The 25,019-nt window shown below is 45.3% G+C and overlaps 1 protein-coding gene across 1 annotated transcript in view; it reads right to left on the reverse strand.

The window, feature by feature from the left end:
- Window positions 1-4,518: 4,518 nt before the first annotated feature.
- Window positions 4,519-25,019, reverse strand: part of vwf (von Willebrand factor) — a 130,717-nt gene continuing 110,216 nt past the window's right edge. The window contains exons 47-52 of the mRNA XM_070897528.1: window positions 24,245-24,364; window positions 22,156-22,254; window positions 20,565-20,693; window positions 18,576-18,615; window positions 14,312-14,415; window positions 4,519-4,982 (exon numbers count right to left, since the gene is read on the reverse strand). Coding sequence (XP_070753629.1) covers window positions 4,797-4,982; window positions 14,312-14,415; window positions 18,576-18,615; window positions 20,565-20,693; window positions 22,156-22,254; window positions 24,245-24,364 — 678 coding nt within the window. The 3' untranslated portion in view covers window positions 4,519-4,796. The remainder of the gene's footprint in view (window positions 4,983-14,311; window positions 14,416-18,575; window positions 18,616-20,564; window positions 20,694-22,155; window positions 22,255-24,244; window positions 24,365-25,019) is intronic.

Genomic DNA, 25,019 nt, shown 5'->3' on the forward strand with positions numbered 1-25,019 from the left:
CGGAAAGTGCTCTGTGGTGTGCGGACCATATTGTTCACCCGTTGGCTTCAAGTGCTCTACAAGCAGCCTCCTTCCTCCGTGTTCCTGAGAGATCTCTTCGACCAACTATCCTTTCAATCCTTGGACATTGTTGGGGTAGCCTTGACTGTCACTGAAGTTGACGTTCCACTTCCATCAAAGGCTTTCCTTACAGGAGTTCCCAGCCGTGATGGATCGTCACAGAACTAAAAATTAAATTGCTTCCATTTTTGGTAAAATGTATATTCAGCAGTAATGTTAAATAGCAACATTATATGTTTTTGTAAAAATATAAGATTACTTAATTATATTTGGAAAAATATTGTCTTCCTTTAATTCATTACGTGATTGTCTTGGTCCTTTATTATCATTACCAAAAACTATGATTTTAATATCAAGATTTATTTTAAACACAATGCAGTGATTGCCTATGAGTTCTATCTTTTCTTGTTAAGGAGGACTCTGCCAAGGTTCCTGCATCTTTTTAGTGTGTGCATGTATTTGGAAGGCAGCTTGTTCTGTGCTAGTGAGGTTACTGAAATGATTGTTTAACAGCTTGGAGTAACAGATCCTTTCATGCAATAAAATACATTGAAGCAGTTCACAGTGGCAAAATTAATCAGAGACTGAGCAACGATGGGTGAAGGGTTAGGGATAATGACCACAGACAAAATCAAAGAGGTCAATTCTGATGATACTTCTGAAGGAGAGAAGAGAGGAAGAAAAAGAGAGTGGTTTAGGGATTGGATTCCAGAGTATGGGACAGAGATGGTTGAAGGTTCTGTGACCAAAGGTGGAGAAGAGGAAGGGTGTGTGAAAAGAAGCCCAGAGAAGAAAGCATAGAGGTAGGGAAGGTGGCGGGCCAGGGAGATTACTTTTAAATGAGGACAAGGTTTTGGATGTGTTGCAGGAGAGGGAGCCCTCAAATATGGTTGGCGAGGAAAAGAATAATAGGGGAAGACAAGTGTGAGGCAAGCTGTGGGCAGTAGAATTTTAAGATGAGTTGCAATTTGAAAGGAGAGAAATTTGGGAAGTTGGCAAGAAAAACATTACAGTAATTGAGGCTAGAGCCAACAAAGTAGATAAACATTTCAATAGCAGTGGATGTGAGGTAGAGGTGGAGGTCAGTGATGATATGTAGGTGAATTTGGTGGAGACTTGGATGTAGTGTTTGAAGCACAGCTCAAGGCTAAACAGGATATTGAGATTGCACACTCAGGCTCAGCCTCAGCAAGCTGCCATGGACAGGAATGGAGTGAGTCAGGGTTAGCTTGGGGAGTTTATGGCAGACGACTCGCAGGATGGCTTCAGTTTTGCTGATATTGAATTTAAGGAAGTACTAGGATGTGCAGTTTTCCAATATATCCCTGGTGTATCCTGGGACTTCCGAAGTGGGCAATCTACTCTACAGTTAGTGGAATCTATCATATTTCTTAACTCTTTCCATCATCTGCAATCTGATCTGATGAGTGATATTACATTACATCCGTGTTCCCTTTGCTCTTCAGTATATATGTTTTCCTTGGCTTTCCAGCTGAACTGTTTCTTTCAATCTTGCAGATTTACAAGATTTTTGCAATGCCTCCCATCCTCTTTCTCATAAGAACATAAGAGGATCAAAAGTATACGGCCCCTCGAGTCTACTTCACCATTCAGTAAGATCATGGCTGAACTTCTACATCAACTGCACTTTCCTGCACCATTGCCATTTCCCTTGATTTGCTTAATGCCCAAAGATCTACCGATGTATATATCTTCATTATATTCAATGACTGACCATCCATGGCCCTCTCTGGGGTAGAGAATTCTAAATATTCACAACCCTCTGAGTGAAGAATGTTATCTTCATGTCAGTCCTAAATGGCTGACCCCTTCTCCTGAGACTGTGATCCCTGGTTCTAGACTCCCGAGCCAGGTGAAACAGTCTATCAGCATCTATCCTAAGTCCTCTAAGAATGTTATAATTTTCAATGAGATCACCTCCCATTCTTCTAAACTGCAGAGAATATAGGCCCAATCTACTCAATCTCTCCTCATAAGATAACCCTCTCAAAGGAAAGCCCTCTCAACCCAGGAATCAATCTCGTCAACCTTTGTTGCACCTCCTCTAAGGCAAGTATACCCTTCCTTAGGTCTCACCAACGCTCTATATAATTGCAGAAATACCTTACTCTTATACTGCAACCCCTTGCATTAAAGGCCAACATACCATTTGTCTTCCTAATTACTTGCTGTACCTGCATGTTAATTTTCTGTGATTTGTGTACAAGGACACCCAAATCCCTCCAAGTTAAAAATTATTCTGCTTTTCCATTCTTCCTACCAAAGTGGATAATTTCACATTATGCTCCATCTGCCACCATCTTGTCCAATCACTTAACCGGTTTATATTCTTTTGAAGTCCCTTTGCATCCTCCTCACAGCTCACTTTTCCACCTAGCTTTGTATTGTCAGAAAACTTGGATATATTACACTCGGTCCCCTCATCTAAGCCATTGAATTAGATTGTAAATAGCTGAGGCCCCGGCATTGATCCTTGCAGCACCCCACTAGTTATAGCCCACCAATCTGAAAATGGACCATTTATTCCTATTCGCCTTTCACCAATCCACAATCCATGCTAATATATTACTCCCAATCCCATGAGCCCTAATCTTTGTAACAACCTCTTGCATGGCACCTTATCAAATGCCTTCTGAAAATCCAAATCAAGTACATCCAGTGGTTCCCCCTTTGTCCTCAAAAAACTCTTAATAGTTTTGTCAAACACAATTTCTTTTTCCTAAAACTGTGGTGATTGCATAACCATATTGTGATTTTCCAAGTATCCTGTTACCACATCTTTAATAATAGATTCTAGCATTTTCCCTATTACTGACGTTAGACCAACTGGCCTATAGTTCCCTGTTTTCTCTCTCCTCCTTTCTTGAATAGTGGAGCTACATTTGCTACCCCCTTGCAATCTGCTGGGACCGTTCTAAAATCTAGGGAATTCTGGAATTCTGAAAACTAATGTATCCACTATCTCAGCAGCCACCTCTTTTAAAACCTTAGGATGTAGGTCCAAGGGATTTGGTGGCTTTTAGTGCCATTAATTTTTCCAGTACTTTTTCCTTTACTAATATTAATTATTTTAAGTTCCTCACAATAACTTCGAGTTAGCCTCAGTGGTACCACTTTTCCAGTGGAGAATGTATTCCTCAAGGGAATGCATATTCATTGAGAATTATGAATTCTTTCTTTAAATGTTTGCCATTGCTTATCTACCATTATATCTTTCCTGCTCCTCCTCTCTCCATTTTAATCCCTCACTCCAATGCCTTCATTTCACCCTCATCGTCCATTTCTCCCAAAGCCTGAAAACGTGGAAGCTTCAGCTCTGTAAGGTTTCTGGGCCTGGAACAATTGATAAAGGCAGCTCCCGTCAGGGGACTGCAGATCTGGGGGCTTGAAAGAGCTGAAGTTCAAACTTGTTTCCACCTTGCTGGCTCTTAAATTAGGCTAAAAGATTCAAGTATACGAACACTGAACACATTAGTCTAAAACTCCTCTCTTCACTACTTTGTGTTTTTGTTTCTGTCTCTTTTCTTTCTCCTTGTCCGCAGGACAAATATGTCCAAACTTGCTCACCAAAGAAAAAAAATCTTAGTCACCAGACTCCTCTATATAAATGTCTGACACGTATAAGCCTCACCAGCGACATCCCAAAAACCTCGCTGTCTCGTTTGTCCCACTCACTGGGCCAGCACACAACTCATTGGTGTGCATCACCCTCCCAAGCTTGTCGGGCACACAAAAAATACTAAATGGATTGATTAATTCGCTGCTTTTTATATTTTAATCATGTCTGCCAGACATAACCATCGCAATGAAAGAGGAAGCACATTTATTTTCTAATTAGGCTGTGATCTATGGAATGAAATCCATGCCACATGGAGTTCAAGTACAGTAGATTAACTTTTTACAGACCTATAAGTGTGACAAGTCCCATAAATAAAACAACTAGCTACTACGAGAACAACCTTGACTTGTTTTAGCTTAAACCTTTGAAGTGTCTTTAAACCGTAGGCCACAGTTCAGGATAAGCAAAAGCTAAAGGAAGCTCGGAGTTTGGGTTTGGTAAAAATTGTTGCAAAAACCCAGCCAGTCTGTTATTATTCGGAGCAGCTGGTGTTGGCGAACCTATCTATCTCTGTCTCTGAACAAAACCTACATTTTGATCTGGGGTGCACTAGCCGAAAGCGTGGTAGAAGCAGATTCAATAGTAACTTTCAAAAGGGAATTGCATATACATTTAAAAAGAAAAAAATTGCAGGGCTATGTGGAAAAGTCAGGGGAGTGGGACTAGATGGTAGCTCTTTCAGCAAGGCAGCTCAAGCATGATGGGCCGAATGGCCTCCTTCTATGATGTATGATTCTATAAATTAATGTTGGAATCATTGCAAAACTATCAGAAGCTTTCTTTACACCTGAATAACACAAACACAGACCAAGTTCATGGTTCAGCATGATAGATAAGTTTTATTATATTCCCTTGTGTAAATTCAAAACCATTACAGTTAATATGGTCAGTAGGACATTAATTCAGAATTGTTAATACAGCAGATTTTGCAATTAATCACATTTACAAGGAGTGATTTCATAGCTAGAAATAACATTAGTTGGGATATTCTTATTTGTGAAACAGCAAGAAAACCGTGAATCCAATAACGAACTTGAAATAATGGTTCTGGTTCAAATAGTAAGTCCAGTTACCGCCTTCTACATGTTTACTTCATTCATTCACATTTATGAGTGACACACGCACATGCCTGCATGTCGATGACTTTGTGTTGTAGCACGGTCCCGTTTTGACATCTCAGTGGCACTAGCATGGGCTGCGAGGCTGTGGCCGAACAACATGTGCATTCACTCTGTACCTCATCCTTCTGCAAGGCGTAGACAGACTTGCTCAGACAGTTCCCCTGTAAAATAAAATGAGTCAGCAATTGGACAACAGCAAGTTAAGTACTTTGAGTTCACACAAAGGGCATCCAGTTTTGTCATTTGAGATGGACTGTATTTCACGTTAAATCATGTAGGTTTTCTTCACCTTGGAATGATATTTTAAACTTATTAGGGTGGCGATGGTGGGGGAGGGGAGGGGCGGTGCAAGGTTTGGGCATTAGGCCTGAGGAATGGGAAAATTCTTCATGTTAGGTACTCAGTTACAGCATCAACATAAGAACATTAGAACATAAGAAATAGGAACAGGAGTAGGCCATACGGCCCCTCGAGCCTGCTCCGCCATTCAACAAGATCATAGCTGATCTGATCATGGACTCAGCTCCACTTCCCTGTCCGCTCCCCATAACCCCTTATCCCCTTATTGTTTGTCTATTTCTGTCTTAAATTTATTCAATGTCCCAGCTTCCACAACTCTCTGAGGCAGTGAATTCCACAGATTCACAACCCTCAGAGAAGAAATTTCTCCTCATCTCTGTTTTAAATGGGCGGCCCCTTACTCTAAGATCATACCCTCTAGTTCTAGTCTCCCCCATCAATGGAAACATTCTCTCTGCATCCACCTTGTCATGCCCCCTCATAATCTTATACGTTTCGATAAGATCACCTCTCATTCTTCTGAATTTCAATGAGTAGAGGCCCAACCTACTCAACCTTTCCTCATAAATCAACCCCCTCATCCTCAGAATCAACCTAGTAAACCTTCTCTGAAATGCCTCCAAAACAAGTTTATCCTTTTGTAAATATGGAAACCAAAACTGCACGCAGTATTCCAGGTGTGGCCTCACTAATACCTTATATAGCTGTAGCAAGACTTCCCTGCTTTTATACTCATCCCCTTTGCAATAAAGGCCACTATTCCATTGGCCTTCCTGATCACTTGCTGTACCTGCATACTATCCTTTTGTGTTTCATGCACAAGTACCCCCAGGTCCCGCTGTTCTGCAGCACTTTGCAATCTTTCACCATTTAAATAATAACTTGCTCTTTGATTTTTTCTTCTGTCAAAGTGCATGACCTCACACTTTCCAACATTATACTCAAACTGTTAAATTTTTGCCCACTCACTTAGCCTGTCTATGTCCTTTTGCAGATTTTTTGTGTCCTCATCACACATTGCTTTTCCTCCCATCTTTGTATCGTCAGCAAACTTGGCTACGTTACACTCAGTTCCTTCTTCCAAGTCGTTAATATAGATTGTAAATAGTTGGGGTCCCAGCACTGATCCCTGCGGCACCCCACTAGTTACTGGTTGCCAACTAGAGATTGACCCATTTATCCCGACTCTCTGTTTTCTGTTAGTTAGCCAATCCTCTATCCATGCTAAAATATTACCCCCAACCCCGTGAATTTTTATCTTGTGCAGTAACCTTTTATGTGGCACCTTGTCAAATGCCTTCTGGAAGTCCAAATACACCATATCCACTGGTTCCCCTTTATCCACCCGGTTCGTTACTTAAAGAACTGCAGCAAATTTGTCAAACATGACTTCCCCTTCATAAATCCATACTGACTCTGCCTGAATGAATTTTGCTTTTCCAAATATCCTGCTACTGCTTCTTTAATAATGGACTCCAACATTTCCCCAACCACAGGCTAACTGGTCTATAGTTTCCTGCTTTTTGTCTGCCTCCTTTTTTTAAATAGGGGCGTTACATTTGCAGTTTTCCAATCTGCTGGGACCTCCCTAGAATCCAGGGAGTTTTGGTAAATTACAACCAATGCATCCACTATCCCTGCTGTTACTTCTCTTAAGACCCTAGGATGCAAACCATCAGGTCCAGGGGATTTATCTGCCTTTAGGTCCATTATCTTATTGCCAGGTTAAACACAGATGCAGAATAAAATCTATAAATCCTATCCCAACAGCGTGCCTTAATCTAGATCTCAGAAGAGTATCCATAATGCCCAAGTATAATAGTTCCGTTTCCACAACCCAACCATCCTCGTTTTATCGGAATAAGAATTCCAGGTTAGGGACTATTTATGGACAGTTTTGTGCGGTGAACACAGCCTCTGGGAATGACAACAGAAGTGACCAAACCCATTGTATGTAGAACCCTCACAGGTAGCAGAGAGAGAAGACTGTCACTCCATCACTCTGAGCTGCATTTGAAACCGGGTTAAGGAAGTGAAAGAACAGCGTGCTTATCTGCTATCTTACCCAAGTCCTCGGCACAAAGCTTTGCACAATGAGAGCACATATCGGGAATTGGGGTGCAGGCGTCTGCAACCCATTTAGCAGCTCTCATGAATTTCCGTCCATTAATGACGTTCATGCCCAAATTGCCCATATTCACTTCCATCACACGAAGTTTGCACTGGCCACGTTAAATCGTTAAATTACCGATACCTTGTTTCAATATATACACAAGTATCATGTCTCTCTAAAACAGGGACAACTATTTCTAAGCAGCCCTCTATGCTCCAGGTTGGCCTGTCCCATTATAATCTCACAGACAATGAAGTACTTTAGAAGCGTAGTCACTGAGGTAATGTAGGGAAATGCAGCAGCCAATTTTTGCACAGTAAGGTCCCATAAACAGCAATGAGATAAATGACCAGATCATCTCTTTTAGTGATGTTGATTGTGGGAGAAATATTGGCCTAGATATCCGAAGAGAACTCTCCTGATCTTCAACGAATAGTGCCGTGGGATCTTTTATGTCCACCTGAGAGGGCGCACTTCGGTTAATGTCTCATCTAAAAGACGGCACCTCCAACAGTGTCAACCAGGACTATGAGCTCTACTGTGCTGGATTTCTGGTACATGTCTGTGTGTGTGTGTGTGTGTGTGTGTGTGTGTAAGTGAGTGAGAAGAGAAGATCTTTCAAATAATTTTATCAAGCCTTGAATAGATCCAATTTTCTCATCTCATTGACCTTGTGCAGCGTCCCCCTGTGGCAAGGTCTGGTAATGCAGACAGTCTTGCTGCAACCGTCACACTTCTGCAGCAATGCCATGTCATCGTTATGGGCCTGAATAATCGGCAAGCGAAATCTGCAGCACAGTCACAAGTCTGCTGAGAATAGCACACTGGAGACTTTTCATTAAAAATAAAGTCATATTGCAAGGTTAACTAGTGCTTATGATGTGACTTTGAGAGACTTTTATGAATCTGGATCCTGGCGCCGTGCAATAAGCCTTTCTCCCGTGGCTTTCAGGTGTAAGTGTTCTGAATTGTATTACTGCAACTGAAATAACTGCTGTGTCTTTTACCCACTGAGGCTTTCATTTAAACTACTGTCAAAAAAAGTAGGAAAGCTGTCTGGTTGCACGGTTTCGGGTATAAATTTATAATATGCCCATGAAGTGCAAAAAAGGTTGCATATATAAAATTAATGAATACATTCACATATAGGGCCCAAGTTTCCACACGCGCCTAGAACGGCGCAGTCCCGATCTGGAAACCCGTTTTTCGCGCCACAAAGTGTGCCTAAAAAAATCCTCGGTATTCTCCACCTCCCTGCAGGTCCTCTGGCCCTCGGCGCAGCGCAGCATGAGCTGTGGGGGGGCGGAGCCAGGTCCCTGCGCTGAAAAAGAGTGCCGAGACCTCGACACATGCGCGCTACAGTGGGCACGCAAGTGCAGTAGTTCCAAACTGTGTGGGAGGGGCCCGAAGCACGCAGCCCCTAGCTCTGGCCGAATGGCCTCACTGGGGCTGCGTGAATAAGGCTCCTCCCACGGCCAGCTCCTGCTACCCCCCCGCCCCCGACCAGACCCGACACCCGCACCCCCCCCCCCGGACTGGACCCGACCCGATTCCCGCTCCCGCTCCCGCTTCCCCCCCCCGGACCGGACCCAACCCTTGCTCGTGCTCCCCCCACTGGACCCGACCCGACTCCCGCTCTCACTCCGCCCCTCCCCCGACTGGACCCGACCCACGTTCCTGTTCCCGCTCCCCCCCCGCCCCCCCGACTGGACCCGACCCGACTCCCGTCCCACCCCCCCGACTGGACCCCGTCCCCCGACTCGACTCCCGCCTCCCCCCGACCCGACTCCCGCTCCCACTCCGCCCCCCCCCCCCCAACTGGACCCAACCCGCGCTCCTGCTCCCCCCCCCCGACTGGACCCGACCCCCGCTCCCGCTCTGCCCCTCCTCCGACTGGACCTGACCCGCGCTCCTGCTCCCGCTCCCCCCCCGCGCTCCTGCTCCCGCTCCCCCCACCGACTGGACCCGACCCGACTTGACTCCCGCTCCCCCCCCCCACCGCCCCCGGACTGGATCCGACCTGACCTCCCCCTCCCCGACCTGACCTCCCCCCTCTCTCTCTCTCCCCCCCCTCCCCCCCCTCTCTCTCTCTCTCTCCCTCTCCCTCTCCCTCCTCCCCCTCTCTCTCTCTCTCTCTCTCCCCCTCATCCCCCTCTCCCTCCTTCCCCCTCCTCTCTCTCCCTCTCCCCCCTCTCTCCCTCTCCCTCCCTCCCCCCCTCTCTCTCTCTCCCTCTCCCTCCCTCCCCCCCTCACTCTCCCTCCCTTCCCCCCCTCTCTCTCTCCCTCCCTCCCTTCCCCCCCCTCTCCCTCCCTCCCTCCCTCCCCCCCCTCTCTCTCTCCCAACCTCCCTCCCGCCCCCCTCTCTCCCTCCCTCCCTCCCGCCCCCCTCTCTCTCCGAACCGAACCGAACCTCCCCGACCCGGCCCAACGCCACCTACCTGTAAATCTGGTGCTGGGGACGGGCCCTGCCTGAAGTCTCGGGCCGGCCCATTCAGCCTTCGGTCCCGAAAGGCCTGCCTGAAACATTTTCACTCAGGTAGGAAGATGGTTTATTTAATCTTTTCTTTGCTTATAAATGTTTATTCAGGTTGGATTTATTTGTATAAGTATAAATAAGGATTTATTATAGAATTTAATGACTTCCCTTCCCTCCCCCTCCCCCCCCACCTCGTTCTGGACGCCTAATTTGTAACCTGCGCCTGATTTTTTAATGTGTACAACAGGTTTTTTCAGTTCTGCAAAAATCTTCACTTGCTCCATTCTAAGTTAGTTTGGAGTACGTTTTCACTGTGGAAACTTTCAAATCAGGCGTCAGTGGCCGGACACGCCCCCTTTTGAAGAAAAAATTCTGTTCCAAAGTGGAACTGTTCTACCTGACTAGAACTGCAGAAAAAAAAAATGTGGAGAATTGCGATTTCTAAGATAGTCCGTTCTCCACCAGTTGCTCCTAAAAATCAGGCGCAAATCATGTGGAAACTTGGGCCCATAGTGCTGACATATTTCGGTAAAGATGCTTGAAGGGAGCACGGAGGTCAGGGTTGCCAACCTTCCAGGGTTGTCCTGGAGTCTCCAGCAATTAAAGATTAATCTCCTGGATATGCAGGAGAAAAATCATAGGGCCATTGAAAATATATTGTCTGCGTTTTTTCATTTCTTTTCAATACTTTTATTTATTAGTTATAAAAATATTGGAGATAAGGTAACAATGCTGTTTACTGGGCGGGGCAGTTGGAGGCAGGAGGTCATGTGATGCAACCTCCAGCATTATGTCCAATCAGAGTTGGCAACCCTAACTGAAATAGTGCTACCACACTGACAGACAATTCTCTGACACAAACTCCCTTCGAGCGTGGACCCCACTGGCCACCAGGATGGATAGATTTACCCTGTGTACTTCTAACAATACATTTCAAGTGTAGGTTTGATCCATAAGGTCCTCTGTAAAGGCACTGGGGCCGAAATTCCCTCTCACCCCGGATGGGGGCAGTGCAGAAGTCCCGCCCCAGAAGCAAAATTGGGATTACCGCCCCTCACAGGAAGTGGAGCGCAATGTCACTTGTTCCACTTCCTTTCAGGGTGGGATTGGGCACATCACGGAGCACTATGCGGTCTCATCAGGTAACACTGGTACGTTTCAATGCCCTCCCCTTCCGTTAAAAGGGAGGGATGCTGTGAGCTCTGCAGGCCCTTTGATGGCTTCCACTGGGCCACCAGGGATGAGGGGTGCCGTGGCCACAGCCGACATCCAAACAGAGAGCCAGGCTGCATGATCGCGGCCCGGATCCCGCAACATCATTCGACTGCAGCCCGAACGATTGTGGGGGGGGGGGGGGGGGGGGGCGGGGGAGGTGAAAAAAATAGATGGTGGCACACAGCGCAGCACCCCAAGATGGATATGCGGCCTGGTTCATGACTCGCGAGGCTGGTGCCGGCATTGCCCGCAACGGCCTCATGGTGCGCTGGCCAATTTCCGCTGTGGGGCCACAAGGGATCGCCATGCACAGCGATGATGTCATCACCGACGGCACAGCAGCCCGGGGTGCTACCAGCCAGGTGCAGTGCAAATGCATTCACGTCTCCGCTAACTCCCACACAATTTCATAGGAGCCGGAAGCATCCCGCGCAACCCCCCCACCCCTGGGTAAAAATACTTTTGAGCCCCACTAGCGATAAATTGATACTAGGGACACACATTGTCATGATGCAGTGGGACGTCGGTTGTGTGCAATAAAGGTATTATGGGCAACTTTAATCTACATATTGATTGGGCTAACCAAACTGGTAGCAATGCGGTGGAGGAGGATTTCCTGGAGTGTATTAGGGATGGTTTTCTAGACCAATATGTCGAGGAACCAACTAGAGGGCTGGCCATTCTAGACTGGGTGATGTGTAATGAGAAAGGACTAATTAACAATCTTGTTGTGTGAGACCCCTTGGGGAATAGAGTGACCATAATATGGTAGAATTCTTTATTAAGATGGAGAGTGACACAGTTAATTCAGAGACTAGGGTCCTGAACTTGGGGAAAGGTAACTTCGATGGTATGAGACGTGACTTGGCTAGAATAGACTGGCGAGTGATTATTAAAGGGTCGACGGTGGATAGGCAATGGCAAATATGTAAAGATCACATGAATGAACTTCAACAATTGTACATCCCTATCTGAAGTAAAAATAAAACGGGGAAGGTGGCTCAACCGTGGCTAACAATAAATTAAAGATAGTGTTAAATCCAAGGAAGAGGCATATACATTGGCCAGAAAAAGCATCAAACCTGAGGACTGGGAGCATTTTGTAATACAGCAGAGGAGGACAAAGGGTTTAATTAAGAGGGGGAAAATAGAGTATGAGAGGAAGCTTGCTGGCAACATAAAAACTGACTGCAAAAGCTTCTATAGATATGTGAAGAGAAAAAGATCAGTGAAAATAAACGTAGGTCCTTTGCAGTCAGATTCAGGTGAATTTATAACGGGAACAAAGAAATGGCGGACCAGTTAAATAAATACTTTGGTTCTGTTTTCACGAAGGAAGACACAAATAACCTTCCGGAAATACTAGGGGACCGAGGGTCTAGTGAGAAGGAGGAACTGAAGGATATCCTTATAAAGTGGGAAATTGTGTTAGGGAAATTGATGGTATTGAAGGCCAATGAATCCCCGGGGCCTGATAGTCTGCACCCCAGAGTACTTAAGGAAGTGGCCCTAAAAATAGTGGATCATTGGTGATCATTTTCCAACAATCTGTTAACTGTGGATCAGTTCCTATGGACTGGAGGGTAGCTAATGTAACACCACTGTTAAAAAAAGGAGGGAAGAGAGATAACGGGTAATTATAGACCAGTTAGCCTGACATCAGTAGTGGGGAAAATGTTGGAATCAATTATTAAAGATGAAATAGCAGCGCATTTGGAAAGCAGTGACAGGATTGGTCCAAGTCAGCATGGATTATGAAAAGGAAATCATGCTTGATAAATCTGCTGGAATTCTTTGAGGATGTAACTAGTAGAGTGGACAAGGGAGAACCAGTGGATGTGGCGTATTTGGACTTTCAAAAGGCTTTTGACAAGGTCCCACACAAGAGATTAGTATGCAAAATCAAAGCACATGGTATTGGGAGTAATATACTGACATGGATAGAGAACTGATTGGCAGACAGGAAGCACAAAGTCGGGATAAACGGGTCCTTTTCAGAATGGCAGGCAGTGACTAGTGGAGTGCCGCAGGGCTCAGTGCTGGGACCCCAGCTCTTTACAATATACATTAATAATTTAGATAAAGGAATTGAGTATAATATCTCCAAGTTTGCAGACAACACTAAGCTGGGTGGCAGTGTGAGCTGTGAGGTGGACGCTAAAAGACTGCAGGGTGACTTGGACAGGTTAGGTAAGTGGGCAAATGCATGGCAGATGCAGTATAATGTGGATAAATGTGAGGTTATCCACTTTGATGGCAAAAACACGAAGGCAGAATATTATCTGAATGGCGGCAGATTAGGAAAGGGGGAGGTGCAACAAGAACTGGGTGTCATGGTTCATCAGTTATTGAAAGTTGGCATACAGATACAGCAGGCGGTGAAGAAGGCAAATGGTATGTTTGCCTTCATAGCTAGGGGATTTGAGTATCAGAGCAGGGAGGTCTTACTGCAGTTGTACAGGGCCTTGGTGAAGCCTCACCTGGAATATTGTGTTCAATTTTGGTCTCCTAATCTGAGGAAGGACGTTCTTGCAGACTGATTCCCGGGATGGCGGGACTGACATATGAGGAGAGACTGGATCAACTGGGCCTTTATACACTGGAGTTTAGAAGGATGAGAGGGGATCTCATAGAAATTTACAAGATTCTGACGGGACTGGACAGGTTAGATGCGGGAAGCATGTTCCCGATGATGGGTAAGTCCAGAACCAAGGGACACAGTCTTAGGATAAGCGGTAGGCCATTTAGGACTAGATGAGGAGAAACTTCTTCACTCAGAGTTGTTAACCTGTGGAATTCCCTACCGCAGAGAGTTGTTGATGCCAGTTCATTGGATATATTCAAGAGGGAGTTATGGCCCTTGCAGCTAAATGGATCAAGGGGTATGGAGAGAAAGCAGGAAAGGGATACTGAGGGAATGATCAGCCATGATGTTATTGAATGGTGGTGCAGGCTCGAAGGGCCGAATAGCCTACTCTTGCACCTATTTTCTATGTTTCTATGTAACATGGTGCATAACAGAAATTTAAAAAAAATACCTATTAGAAAGAAGAAAAAATACAGTGTTAAATATTTAATGAACATTGATGGGAGATTTGACCCAATGGCCACAACATATAACAAACTTGACTGACATAACAATAAAGGTCTGGTTTTCCACCTCAGTGGTGTGATTGGTGTGGGAGAAGGTGCGAGAGGTCATGTACTTCCCAGAGGGAGGGAGGCCGACACTTCTTAGGAGGCTGTGTCCCACCTTAGTTACAACACAGCAATAGCTGCCCACCCATCCCATCGCCTGACATTCCACGAGGAAGTGCAAAGAGGGAATGCAGAGAAAAGTAATGAATAAAAAACACTAGTAAATTATCTCGTGCTGTAAGTCATACCTCACAATAGTGCATGTTAACTTCCCCTTCAGTCGTACAGTCATCAATCCTAATGTGTTTAATTACTCCGGTTATCTTTTGGCATGGCTGTGTCTTGTACGTGCCTGAAAGCAAAATTATTAAGCATCTTAAAAACGTTCATGCCACAATGTATATTAATTAAATAAGGTCATTTTTATTTACACCGTTTCAGCATTTTATATTTATCCTGTCATAGGGCCCAAATTCCAGCAGTCCCACTGTGTCAGCGGAGGCGTGGCAGAGCGACATTCCAGCCTGCCCTCGCTGAAAGGTATAGACCGGGTCCTACATTTTTGGGGCAGGGTCATTACCATATCCAGGGTGGGTGGCCCACGCCTGCAAGTGCCCATGGCGACAGTGGCCAGGAAGGTTGGAGTTGTGTCAGACCAGTACCATGGTGAATCACAGGCCCAGGAAGGGCATAAAAGAGCAACAATAGTATGCTAAATGCTTCTAACCGAGCATGTGGCTATTGTGAAAAGGTAATCGATTCCCTCTGGGGTCGACTAGGTTTGCCGGTAGTGCTTCTTGCAGCCAGAGCAAGACCCTCAGAGGCTCTCACAACAGCTGCCAAGAGTTCCGAAGAGACCTTATAAGGATTGTGTGTGTGGCAAACCTGGTGTCACCCGGGAACTCCCCCAGACATGTCTACTTGATGGGGGAGGGGTGAAAGACTTGCTCTCTCCCCAATGCTGGTATTTACGGTAGCACCGTGCACAGAGCGACATCCCCAGGGAGTCAGTTCTGCCCTAAACTTCCTTTTCCACCATCCCACGTAGAATGTTACAATGCAGAAACAGGTCAATCAGCCCACGAAGTCTGTGCTGGTGGTCTCTCCTACATGAGCAACACGGCTAACTCCACTCTCTTGCTGACTGTCCCATCCCCTTTAATAATCCTCTTTTTTTAAGCAGCTAGCTTCATTTTAAAAGTATTAATTGACCCTGCTTGAACAATGGTTTGTGGCAGAGAATTGCGCATTCTAACCACCTTCTGTGTAAAGACATAAGAAATAAGAAATAGGAGCAGGTGTAGGCCATTCGGCCGCTCGAGCCTGCTCCGCCATTCAATAAGATCATGGCTGATCTTCTACCTCAACTCCACTTTCCCGCCCGATCTCCATATCCCTTCATTCCCTTAATATTCAAAAATCTATCGATCTCTGACTTGAATATACTCAACGACTGAGCCCTCTGGGGTAGAGAATTCCAAATATTCACCACCCTCTGAATGAAGAGGTTTCTCCTCATCTCAGTCCTAAATGGCCGACCCCTTATTCTGAGATTGTGACCCCTAGTTCTAGATTCCACAGCCAGGGGAAACATCCTCCCTGTCAAGCCCTGTAAGAATTTTGTATGTTTCAGTGAGATCACCGCTCATTCTTCTAAACTCTAGAGAAAAAAGAAATTTTTTCGAACCGCCCCTTTAATTCTTTTTGTGATTTTCTTGAATTTGTGCCCTCTTGTTACTACCTTGCTATGTAGCATAGAAACATAGAAAATAGGTGCAGGAGTAGGCCATTCGGCCCTTCGAGCCTGCACCACCATTCAATAAGATCATGGCTGATCATTCCCTCAGTAACCCTTGCTTGTTTTCTCTCCATACCCCTTGATCCCCTTAGCCGTAAGGGCCATATCTAAATCCCTCTTGAATATATCCAATGAACTGACATCAACAACTCTCTGCAGCAGCGAATTCCACAGGTTAACAACTCTGAGTGAAGAAGTTTCTCCTCATCTCATTCCTAAATGGCCTACCCCTTATCCCAAGACTGTGTCCCCTGGTTCTGGACTTCCCCAACATCGGGAACTTTCTAACCTGTCCAGTCCTGTCAGAATCTTATATGTTTCTATGAGATCCATTCTCATCCTTCTAAACTCCAGTGAATAAAGGCCCAGTTGATCCAGTCTCTCCTCATATGACAGTCCAGCCATCCCTGTAATTAGTCTGGTGAACCTTCGCTGAAACTCCCTCAATAGCAAGAACGTCCTTCCTCAGATTAGAAGACCAAAACTGAAGACAATATTCCAGATGAAGCCTCAATAAGGCCCTGTACAACTGCAGTAAGACCTCCCTGCTCCTATACTCAAATCCCCTAGCTATGAAGGCCAACATACCATTTGCCTTCTTCACCGCCTGCTGTACATGCATGCCAACCTTCAATGACTGATGAACCATAACACCCAGGTCTCGTTGCACCTCCCCTTTTCCTAATCTGCCGCCATTCAGATAATATTCTGCCTTTGTGTTTTTCCCCCAAAATTGATAACCTCACATTTATCCACATCATACTGCATCTGCCATGCATTTGCCCACTTACCTAACCTGTCCAAGTCACCCTGCAGCCTCTTAGCATCCCCCTCACAGCTCACACCACCACTCAGTTTAGTGTCATCTGCAAATTTGGAGATATTACACTCAATTCCTCCATCCAAATCGTTAATGTATATTGTAAAGAGCTGGGGTCCCAGCACTTAGCCCTGTGGCACTCCACTAGTCACTGCCTGCCATTCTGAAAAGAACACATTTATTTCGACTCTCTGCTTCCTATCTGCCGACCAGTTCTCTAGGCACGTCAGTGCATTACCCCCCCAATACCATGCGCTTTGATTTTGCACACCAATCTCTTGTGTGGGACCTTGTCAAAAGCCTTTTGAAAGTCCAAATACACCACATCCACTGGTTCTCCCTTATCCACTCTGCTCGTTACATTCTCAAAAAATTCCAGAAGATTCGTCAAGCTTGATTTCCCTTCCATAAATCCATGCTGATTTGGACCGATCCTGTCACTGCTTTCCAAATGCGCTGCTATTTCATCCTTAATGATTGATTCCAACATTTTCCCCACTACTGATGTCAGGCTAACCGGTCTATAATTACCCGTTTTCTCTCTCCCTCCCTTTTTAAAAAGTGGTGCTACATTAGCTACCCTCCAGTCCATAGGAACTGATCCAGAGTCAATAGACTGTTGGAAAATGATCAATGCATCCACTATTTCTAGGGCCACTTCCTTAAGTACTCTGGGATGCAGACTATCAGGCCCCGGGGATTTATTGACCTTCAATCCCATCAATTTCCTTAACACAATGTCCCACCTAATAAGGATATCCTTCAGTTCCTCCTTCTCACTAGACCCACTGTCCCCTAGTACATTCGGAAGGTTATTTGTGTCTTCCTTCGTGAAGACAGAACCAAAGTATTTGTTCAATTGGTCTGCCATTTCTTTGTTCCTCATTATAAATTCACCTGAATCCGACTGCAAGGGACCTACATTTGTCTTCACTAATCTTTTTCTCTTTACATATTTATAGAAGCTTTTGCAGTCCGTTTTTATGTTACCTGCAAGCTTCCTCTCGTACTCTATTTTCCCCCTCTTAATTAAACCCTTTATCCTCCTCTGTTGAATTCTAAATTTCTCCCAGTCCTCAGGTTTGTTACTTTTTCTAGCCAATTTATATGCCTCTTCCTTGGATTTAACACTATCCTTAATTTCCCTTGTTAGCCATGGTTGAGCCACCTTCCCCATTTTATTTTTTCTCCAGACAGGGATGTATAATTGCTGAAGTTCATCCATGTGATCTTTAAATGTTTGCCATTGCTTATCCACCTCAACCCTTTAAGTATCCTTTGCCAGTCTATTCTAGCCAATTCACGCCTCATACCGTCGAAGTTACCTTTCCTTAAGTTCAGGACCTAGTTTCCGAACTAACTGTGTCACTCTCCATCTTAATGAAGAATTCTACCATATTATGGTCACTCTTCCCCAAGGGGCCTTGTACAACAAGATTGCTAATTCTTCTCATTACACATCACCCAGTCTAGGATGGCCAGCTCTCTGGTTGGTTCCTCAACATATAGGTTTAGAAAACCACCCCTAATACACTCCAGAAAATCCTCCTCCATTGCATTGCTACCAGTTTGGTTAGCCCAATCAATATGTAGATTAAAGTCACCCATGATAACTTTATTGCACACACTCTTTATTTCTTGTTTGATGCTGTCCCCAACCTAGCAGAATCAATCTAGGAACATTTGCTTTAACATAACTCGTCATAAGCTTGAAGATCTCAATAAGAACATCCTATAACTTCCTCCATTCTAGTGTGAAAAGCTCGAACTTCCCATCCCTGAATCCAGCCACAAACTGGATTGCATTTTTATTTCTAAAGAACACTGACAGCTCAATATTTTAAGTGTGCAGTTCAAGACTGCATGGGTATAGTTACATTGCATGGTTACTCACAGGAGAAACAGCAGGAACTATCCACACGTACAATTTCACCCTGCATACCGAGAGAAAGGAGGAGTATGTGAGTTAAGGTTCATTTTAATATTTTGAAAAAGGTTCGCTCTTTCACAAGTTGCAAAATATAGTCAATTAACTTAATTTGGGGAGCATTTCCTTTGTTCTTCACTTGTACCGAAATCAATAACGTTCTCTGCATACACTTACAATCACACCACAAGTACAAGCAGCTGAAGTCTTTGTGCATAGTGCACTGTTTATATTGGAAACAAATGACTACTAACCAACAATATTTCGTACAAAGATCTTGGTGCCAGATGCTTCCACTGCTGAAAGATACTAAGGCTGAAAGTCATTGGGGCCAATATCCCAGCATAAGGACTGGAATAGGCCCGTTGGTGACCTCACTGGCATTTACAGTATCAGTGGGAGGCCACCTCACTTGCATTGGCCAATGGCCATCTAGTGGTGCTTCTTGGGTGCCTGACTGCCCAAAGCGGCTGGGAATCCTGGTGGATGGTGTTCTATTTTGAGGGGGTGGGTGGGGAGGGGAGCGGGTGGTGGGCCTGAATTGAGGGGGGGGTGGTTTGCAGGACCAGCAGGGGATTGGGGCCCGGAGAGGTCTGGGATCAGCAGGCAATGGGGGAGGGGGCTAGGGGGCTCGTGGACTGGGGAGGTCGGTGATCTGCAGACAATGGGGGGAGGGGGATCGTGGACCAGGGAGGTTAGGTCAGTGATTGGCAGACAAGCGGGGATTGTGGTGAGGGTCGCTAGGGATCGTGGGGGGCGGGGGGGGAGCGGGGAACATGGGAGGTGGTCGGCCAGGGATCAAGGAGGGTGAAGGTTCAGCATGGGGGGCCACAGGATCGTGGCCAACTACTAGAGGATCGTGGCTGGCCTCATCATTGTTGGCGAGGGGGGGGGTGGGGAGTCCTGGGGGGAGCGGGGAGGCCTGGGGAGTGTGGGGAGTGCTGGTGCGGGGAGGCCTGGGGGGACGTGGGGAGTCCTGGGAGGTGCGGGGAGGCCTGGGAGGTGCGGGGAGGGCTGTGGGGAGCGGGGAGGCCTGTGGGGAGCGGGGAGGCCTGGGAGGTGCGGGGAGGCCTGGGGAGTGCTGGTGCGGGGAGTCCTGGGAGGTGCGGTAGGACTGGGGGGGCGCGGGGAGGACTGGGGGGGGCGCGGGGAGGATTAAGGGACCGGGGAGGCCTGGAAATGTGATTGGAGATCTCGTTCCCTCATACATTGTGTGAAACCTGTCCCCAGGCAGTTAAATTCAAAATGGAGGGGAAAACAGAGACTTCCAGCCTCATTACAATATTTAAATTGAGGTAAGGGCCCCTGGCAGTGGGTTGGTCACCCGCCCTCCTGGCCCGCCCCTGCGGGCTGGAGGCTGGATCAGGTCGGGAATCTCACTGTTAATACTTGAACTGCCCCATGCTCCAACCCACCCATTCTTTTTATGGGAAATTTCCAGCCAAAGTGTCGACAACATGTGGAATCAGCATCCAGGTAGGATGGTGGAGGTTACATCCTTGGAATCATGTAATAAACAGTTGAGGGGGACTGTGGCTTCGTTGTGGATGAATGAACTAAGATGGTCACTGTCATGTATGTAACCACAATGTAACACCACTGTATACACTCAACCTAGATGCACACCTTGACCACAGGGGGTGAACTTGTGGGAGACACTCCTTACCTGATCACACAGGTATAAAAAGGGAGGTCCCATGCAGGATCATCGTCTTTGGAGTCCTGTGAATAAAGAGTTAAGGTCACAGAGTGACCTTATCCCCAGACTGTGCCTCGTGTGGTTTCATACTATAGAGTAAGGACTTTACAGTCACAGTGACCTTTTCATCTGTGCTTATCTGGTGATCTCAAGAGCTAGCAGCAACATCAACATTATACAGTTTTCAGCCTGAAAGATTGCAGTTTAATTTAATAGAAGTCTGTCATTTGAAGATATGGAGCACATTGAGTTCTTACCCCTACAGATCTACATTTGCCCTCGTCAAATGGAATACACAGTGTGGTTCGCTTTTCCGATAAAAACTCTCCTCCATCATTTACTTTGCACTTGTATGAGTCACAGTTATCTTGCATGGTTTCATTAACCTGTTAAAACACAATACTCAATTTATATACATATTCATTGAAAACCTACTATTAAAACTACTAATGCTTACAAATGATAAGGAAGTATTACTGTAAAAAAGTTAATTTATGAAATATTTTTAATTAAATAATGAGGGGCCGAAATTGAGTCTTGCCCCAAACGGGAAGCACCGACCGTTTTAGAACATTTTGCTCCGTCCAAGTTCATGAGGCGGAGATACCAGAGAAATTCAGCTGTTTGAAATGTTTTCTTCCTTGGCACGGTGTTACGGTCGTACGCGGGGCGGAAGTGTCCTTGCAGCAGATCCGCCGCCCTGACCAGTCATCAGCGCCACGCTGATGATGTCAGCGCGCTAACGCGTCACAATGTCCCTCCCCTTCAGTTAAAAGGGGGGCCACTGCGAACTCTGCAGCCACTTTAGTGGCAAACACTGCGCCACCAGGGAGGGTTTCGGCCGGGCCAGCAGCCTGGAACCGAAGAGGATGTGTCAGGCTGCCTGTTGGCGGCCTGGCCGAACCTGCGACCATAATTGTTAGCCCAATCTGGCAGTCGACGGACAAAAAAAAAATCACATGGTGCCAATGGCAGCGCCACCTCCCCTTTATAGGTGGCCGGGCCTCGAAGCCACAGAGAGTGTACCAACAGGCGGCACCGTTCCCGCGGGGCAATTCCGGGAAAGGGGCAATATCATGAGGGGATATTCGGCAGTCAGTAAGGGGTCAGCGCGTGCGCACCATGGCGGGAAAATGGGTAGAGTGGTCCCGGGCACTGCTCCAAACCTGAGGAAGGGCAATTTTAATAATGGTGTTCACTCCACAGAGACTAGAGGCCATTCTGCACTGACGCATGGCTGCTGCTTTCAGGCGACCAGACACCTTATAGAAAGGGGCAATAAGGAGTTATTGAGGCAGAAGGAAGGAAGGGGAAAAGAGTGAATGAGAGAATGACAGAACGCAAGAAAGAATGAAAGAACAGAAAAGAAAAAACTTGAAATTTTATAGAGCCTTTCAGGACGTCCCGAAGTGTTGTCAACAAAGTAGTTTTTGAAGTATAGACATAGTTGTATTGCAGGGAAACACAGCAGCCAATTTATGCACATCAAGGTACCACAAACAGCAATCAGCTAAATGACCAGATAGTCTGATTTTGGTGTTAAATATTGCCCAGGATACCAGATGAACACTCCATTCTTCTTCGAATAGTGTCATTTTTTTTTTTACTGAGAGCAGAGACCAAGTTAAACCTTGGTTTATCATCTCAACCGAGAAACAGGACCACCAACAATGCAGCACCCCTTACTGAAGTGTCAACCCGGATTCTGTGCTCAAGTCTCCAGAGTGAGGCTTGAACACACAACCTTCTGACTCAGAGCTGAAAGTGCTACCACTGACCTCAGGACAATACCAGAGTCTTATAGTGGGGAGTTTGCTGTACTAAGTATCTAAATCTACAGATACTAACCTTTAATTTAACCAGCGTCCCATTCGTCAGACTGAAAATGCACATTGTGGCCATGCATTGTCCACAACAAGAACCTTTTTTTTTCTTCATTACATATCCCTGTAACAAAGAGCCAATACAAGGTCTTAACACATTACAGAAGCTTGTCTTTGTAATGTTACTGCTGAAGCTTAAAGTCATATTGCACATCCATGTTTACCAATATTACTAATTGCATACAGCGGCCACTGTTCTCATTAACTCCCCTATTTCAGCATCTTTGTGAGTAATGTACTGTTGATGTAAGACTAGATTGGCACTCTAAAGATTTCAAAAGTGTGACAGGGTCTATACTTTTCTTTGTTCCAAAATAACAGCTAAAATGTCCAATTTTCATTACTCTTTAGGACATGCGAACAGGACATATATTTTTCAAATCGGTATTTCTGGCGAATGTGATTTTGTTGGTGCGAATCAAACCAAAACAGACAATTATGAAACATCTGTACCGACGATCCTTTAACACTTCAGGGTTTTACTGGAGGGACGATCACGTGGGCTGTGAGTTGAGCACACTAGCCTGCATTCCCAATGTGTACTCCTGTCACCCAAAGCACTGTGCATGGAGCATTAACTTATAAAGTGAATCCCTAAAATCCTTTCATTGTATCAACATGCTCAGTCACTGATACAGCAAAGTCTTCCTATTTATGGCATGGGCAAGATTGCAAGGGTGTAAATACAATTTGGAGTAAAACCTGTCAGAAAGACTCATCAATGTTGCCATGTAATCAAGGTGAGGATTTGAAACATATTTATTCAAATTTGTTATAGTTAATGTGTGGAAATTAGGTTGGAGGCTAATTAGGGCGCTAATGGCGGTGGGGAAGTAAATTCTGCACCGGGAAATGGTTTGCGTCAGCAGCCACAAAATTCAGCAGCTGGGCCCTGAGTGTGGAGTGGAGCACTAAGGATGTTGCACACCTCTCTTAGGGCACTAGGCTGGTTGAGTAACTGAAAATCCCGAGCTAAAGAGCTGGCCCTGGAGCGCCCTAAGAGAGGCTCCATTGGGAAAACAAACTGGCAAAGAAAACACCCAAAACATTCCCAATACCTTGCTCACCCACATAAACATAAATCGCAAAAAAAAAAAAAACAATCACACTTACCTCAGGTATTCATTCCTTGTCTCACCGCGGCTGGAACAGCTCGGACCGCCCGCTTTCCCAGGCAGTCCCAATAGGGGGTACTATGGGTCCCCCAGAAAACAAATTTCTGAACGGTGTCGCAACCGGGGCCTCTTTCGGCCGGTACTGCTCTGCGCCCCCGCAAAACGGGCACCGAGTGTCCCAACAGGGCGCTGGAAGCTGGTCGCCTGCCCGGTAATCAATTCTGCCCCATTACCGCCCCCTCCGGGGCATGAACAGAGGTGGCAACAGTCTGAATTTCCACCCCAAGGTGTTTAATTGAGATGTGATCGCCTATAAAACTTATTCAATCCTATTTGTAGACACTCTTTCAACATATGTCATGCTTCAATGTTCTCTGGACACTTTGGTTGTCTCCCCTTCATCTCACGATACAGCAAGATCTGTCTTAAAGGGCACCTGCTATTAGAGGTCACTGAGCATAAGTTCAGTATTAAACTGATAAGTAGCTTTGCATTTGCTTTTTGGAGATCAGCTGCCTGCAAGGAACACCTCAACACCATATCCAAAGTGGTCATTCTAAACTTCTCCTTATGTATTTGATAAAAATCTAAATGACCATCAAGGTTAACAGTTAATAAACAACTCAACAGGCCTTATCAAGTGAGGACAGTGCTTGAAGAAAACTGTTAGCTCCACATAACAGCATTTCCTTCAGCAGGTAGTGTTTCACTCATCAGGATTCTTTAAAGCACATTCAAAGATAAACAGCAATCAGCTTGACATATCATTTAAAAATTTGTCAATAATTTGAATATCAAATATGAAGAATTTTTTTTAATAATCAGCTTTCATGGAAGTTTGAAAGTGAAGGGATCAGGTATTGCTGGGCCCTTGCACTGAGGAGTTAGGTGACGTAAATACACAGTTAATGAAAATGAAGAGCTGACAAAGTATCTTACATCCGAGCAGGTTTTGCAAGTCTCTGTTCTACACTGGAGTGAATACGTATTTGTCAACTTTCCTGATTCTTTTAAGCAGCGACACTCGGTGCAGTCATCTATCTTCAGAGAGTTTCCTACCTAGGAAAAGCATAAGAAGTTAATTCACTTTCAATATTCAGTGAATATCCCATGAAGCGTTCAGACACTGGTAGTTTAAAGCACATCACCAATTTTGCTTCTGAACCTGACCAGAATGATTGCTTAGTGTACATTCATACCTTATTTACTAATGGTTTCTTAATTCAGCTACAGGTTTCCATAACCTTTATAGTTAGCCTACTGTTTGTACCAGGTATTGAAGCCAAATTAGCTGCTGAACTGTTCAAGCTTAATAGAAGTCTACACAAAGTGACCAAGGAGAGTGCAATGTTGTGGAGATTTACCAGGTGGAAAATCAGCTGTAAATTATTTTTAGGCTTGCAGTGATAAAATCAGAATCATTAATTCTTCAATATGAATGTCTTCCTGCATTTCAGACTGTAATTAATGTGATGACTGAAAATCTCTGGCAGCAGAAAAATTTATCAAAGGAATAAAGGACCATCAATGATCTGAATATAAACGAACACTTCTGGTGATTTCAAGGGCACAGTTTCATCCCAGCTTCAGCTCATGATTATGAACCACACAGAACTTCATTGCTGTGCTTTTTGCTGTCATCTGAACTCCTCCATTAGATTACTGCCGTGTAAATGCTCCAAAGTATCCATTATTCTTAATATAAGGAACTGGA

Source organism: Pristiophorus japonicus, chromosome 13 (genome assembly GCF_044704955.1).
Source record: "Pristiophorus japonicus isolate sPriJap1 chromosome 13, sPriJap1.hap1, whole genome shotgun sequence".
In the NCBI taxonomy this organism is placed as follows: Eukaryota; Metazoa; Chordata; class Chondrichthyes; family Pristiophoridae; genus Pristiophorus; species Pristiophorus japonicus.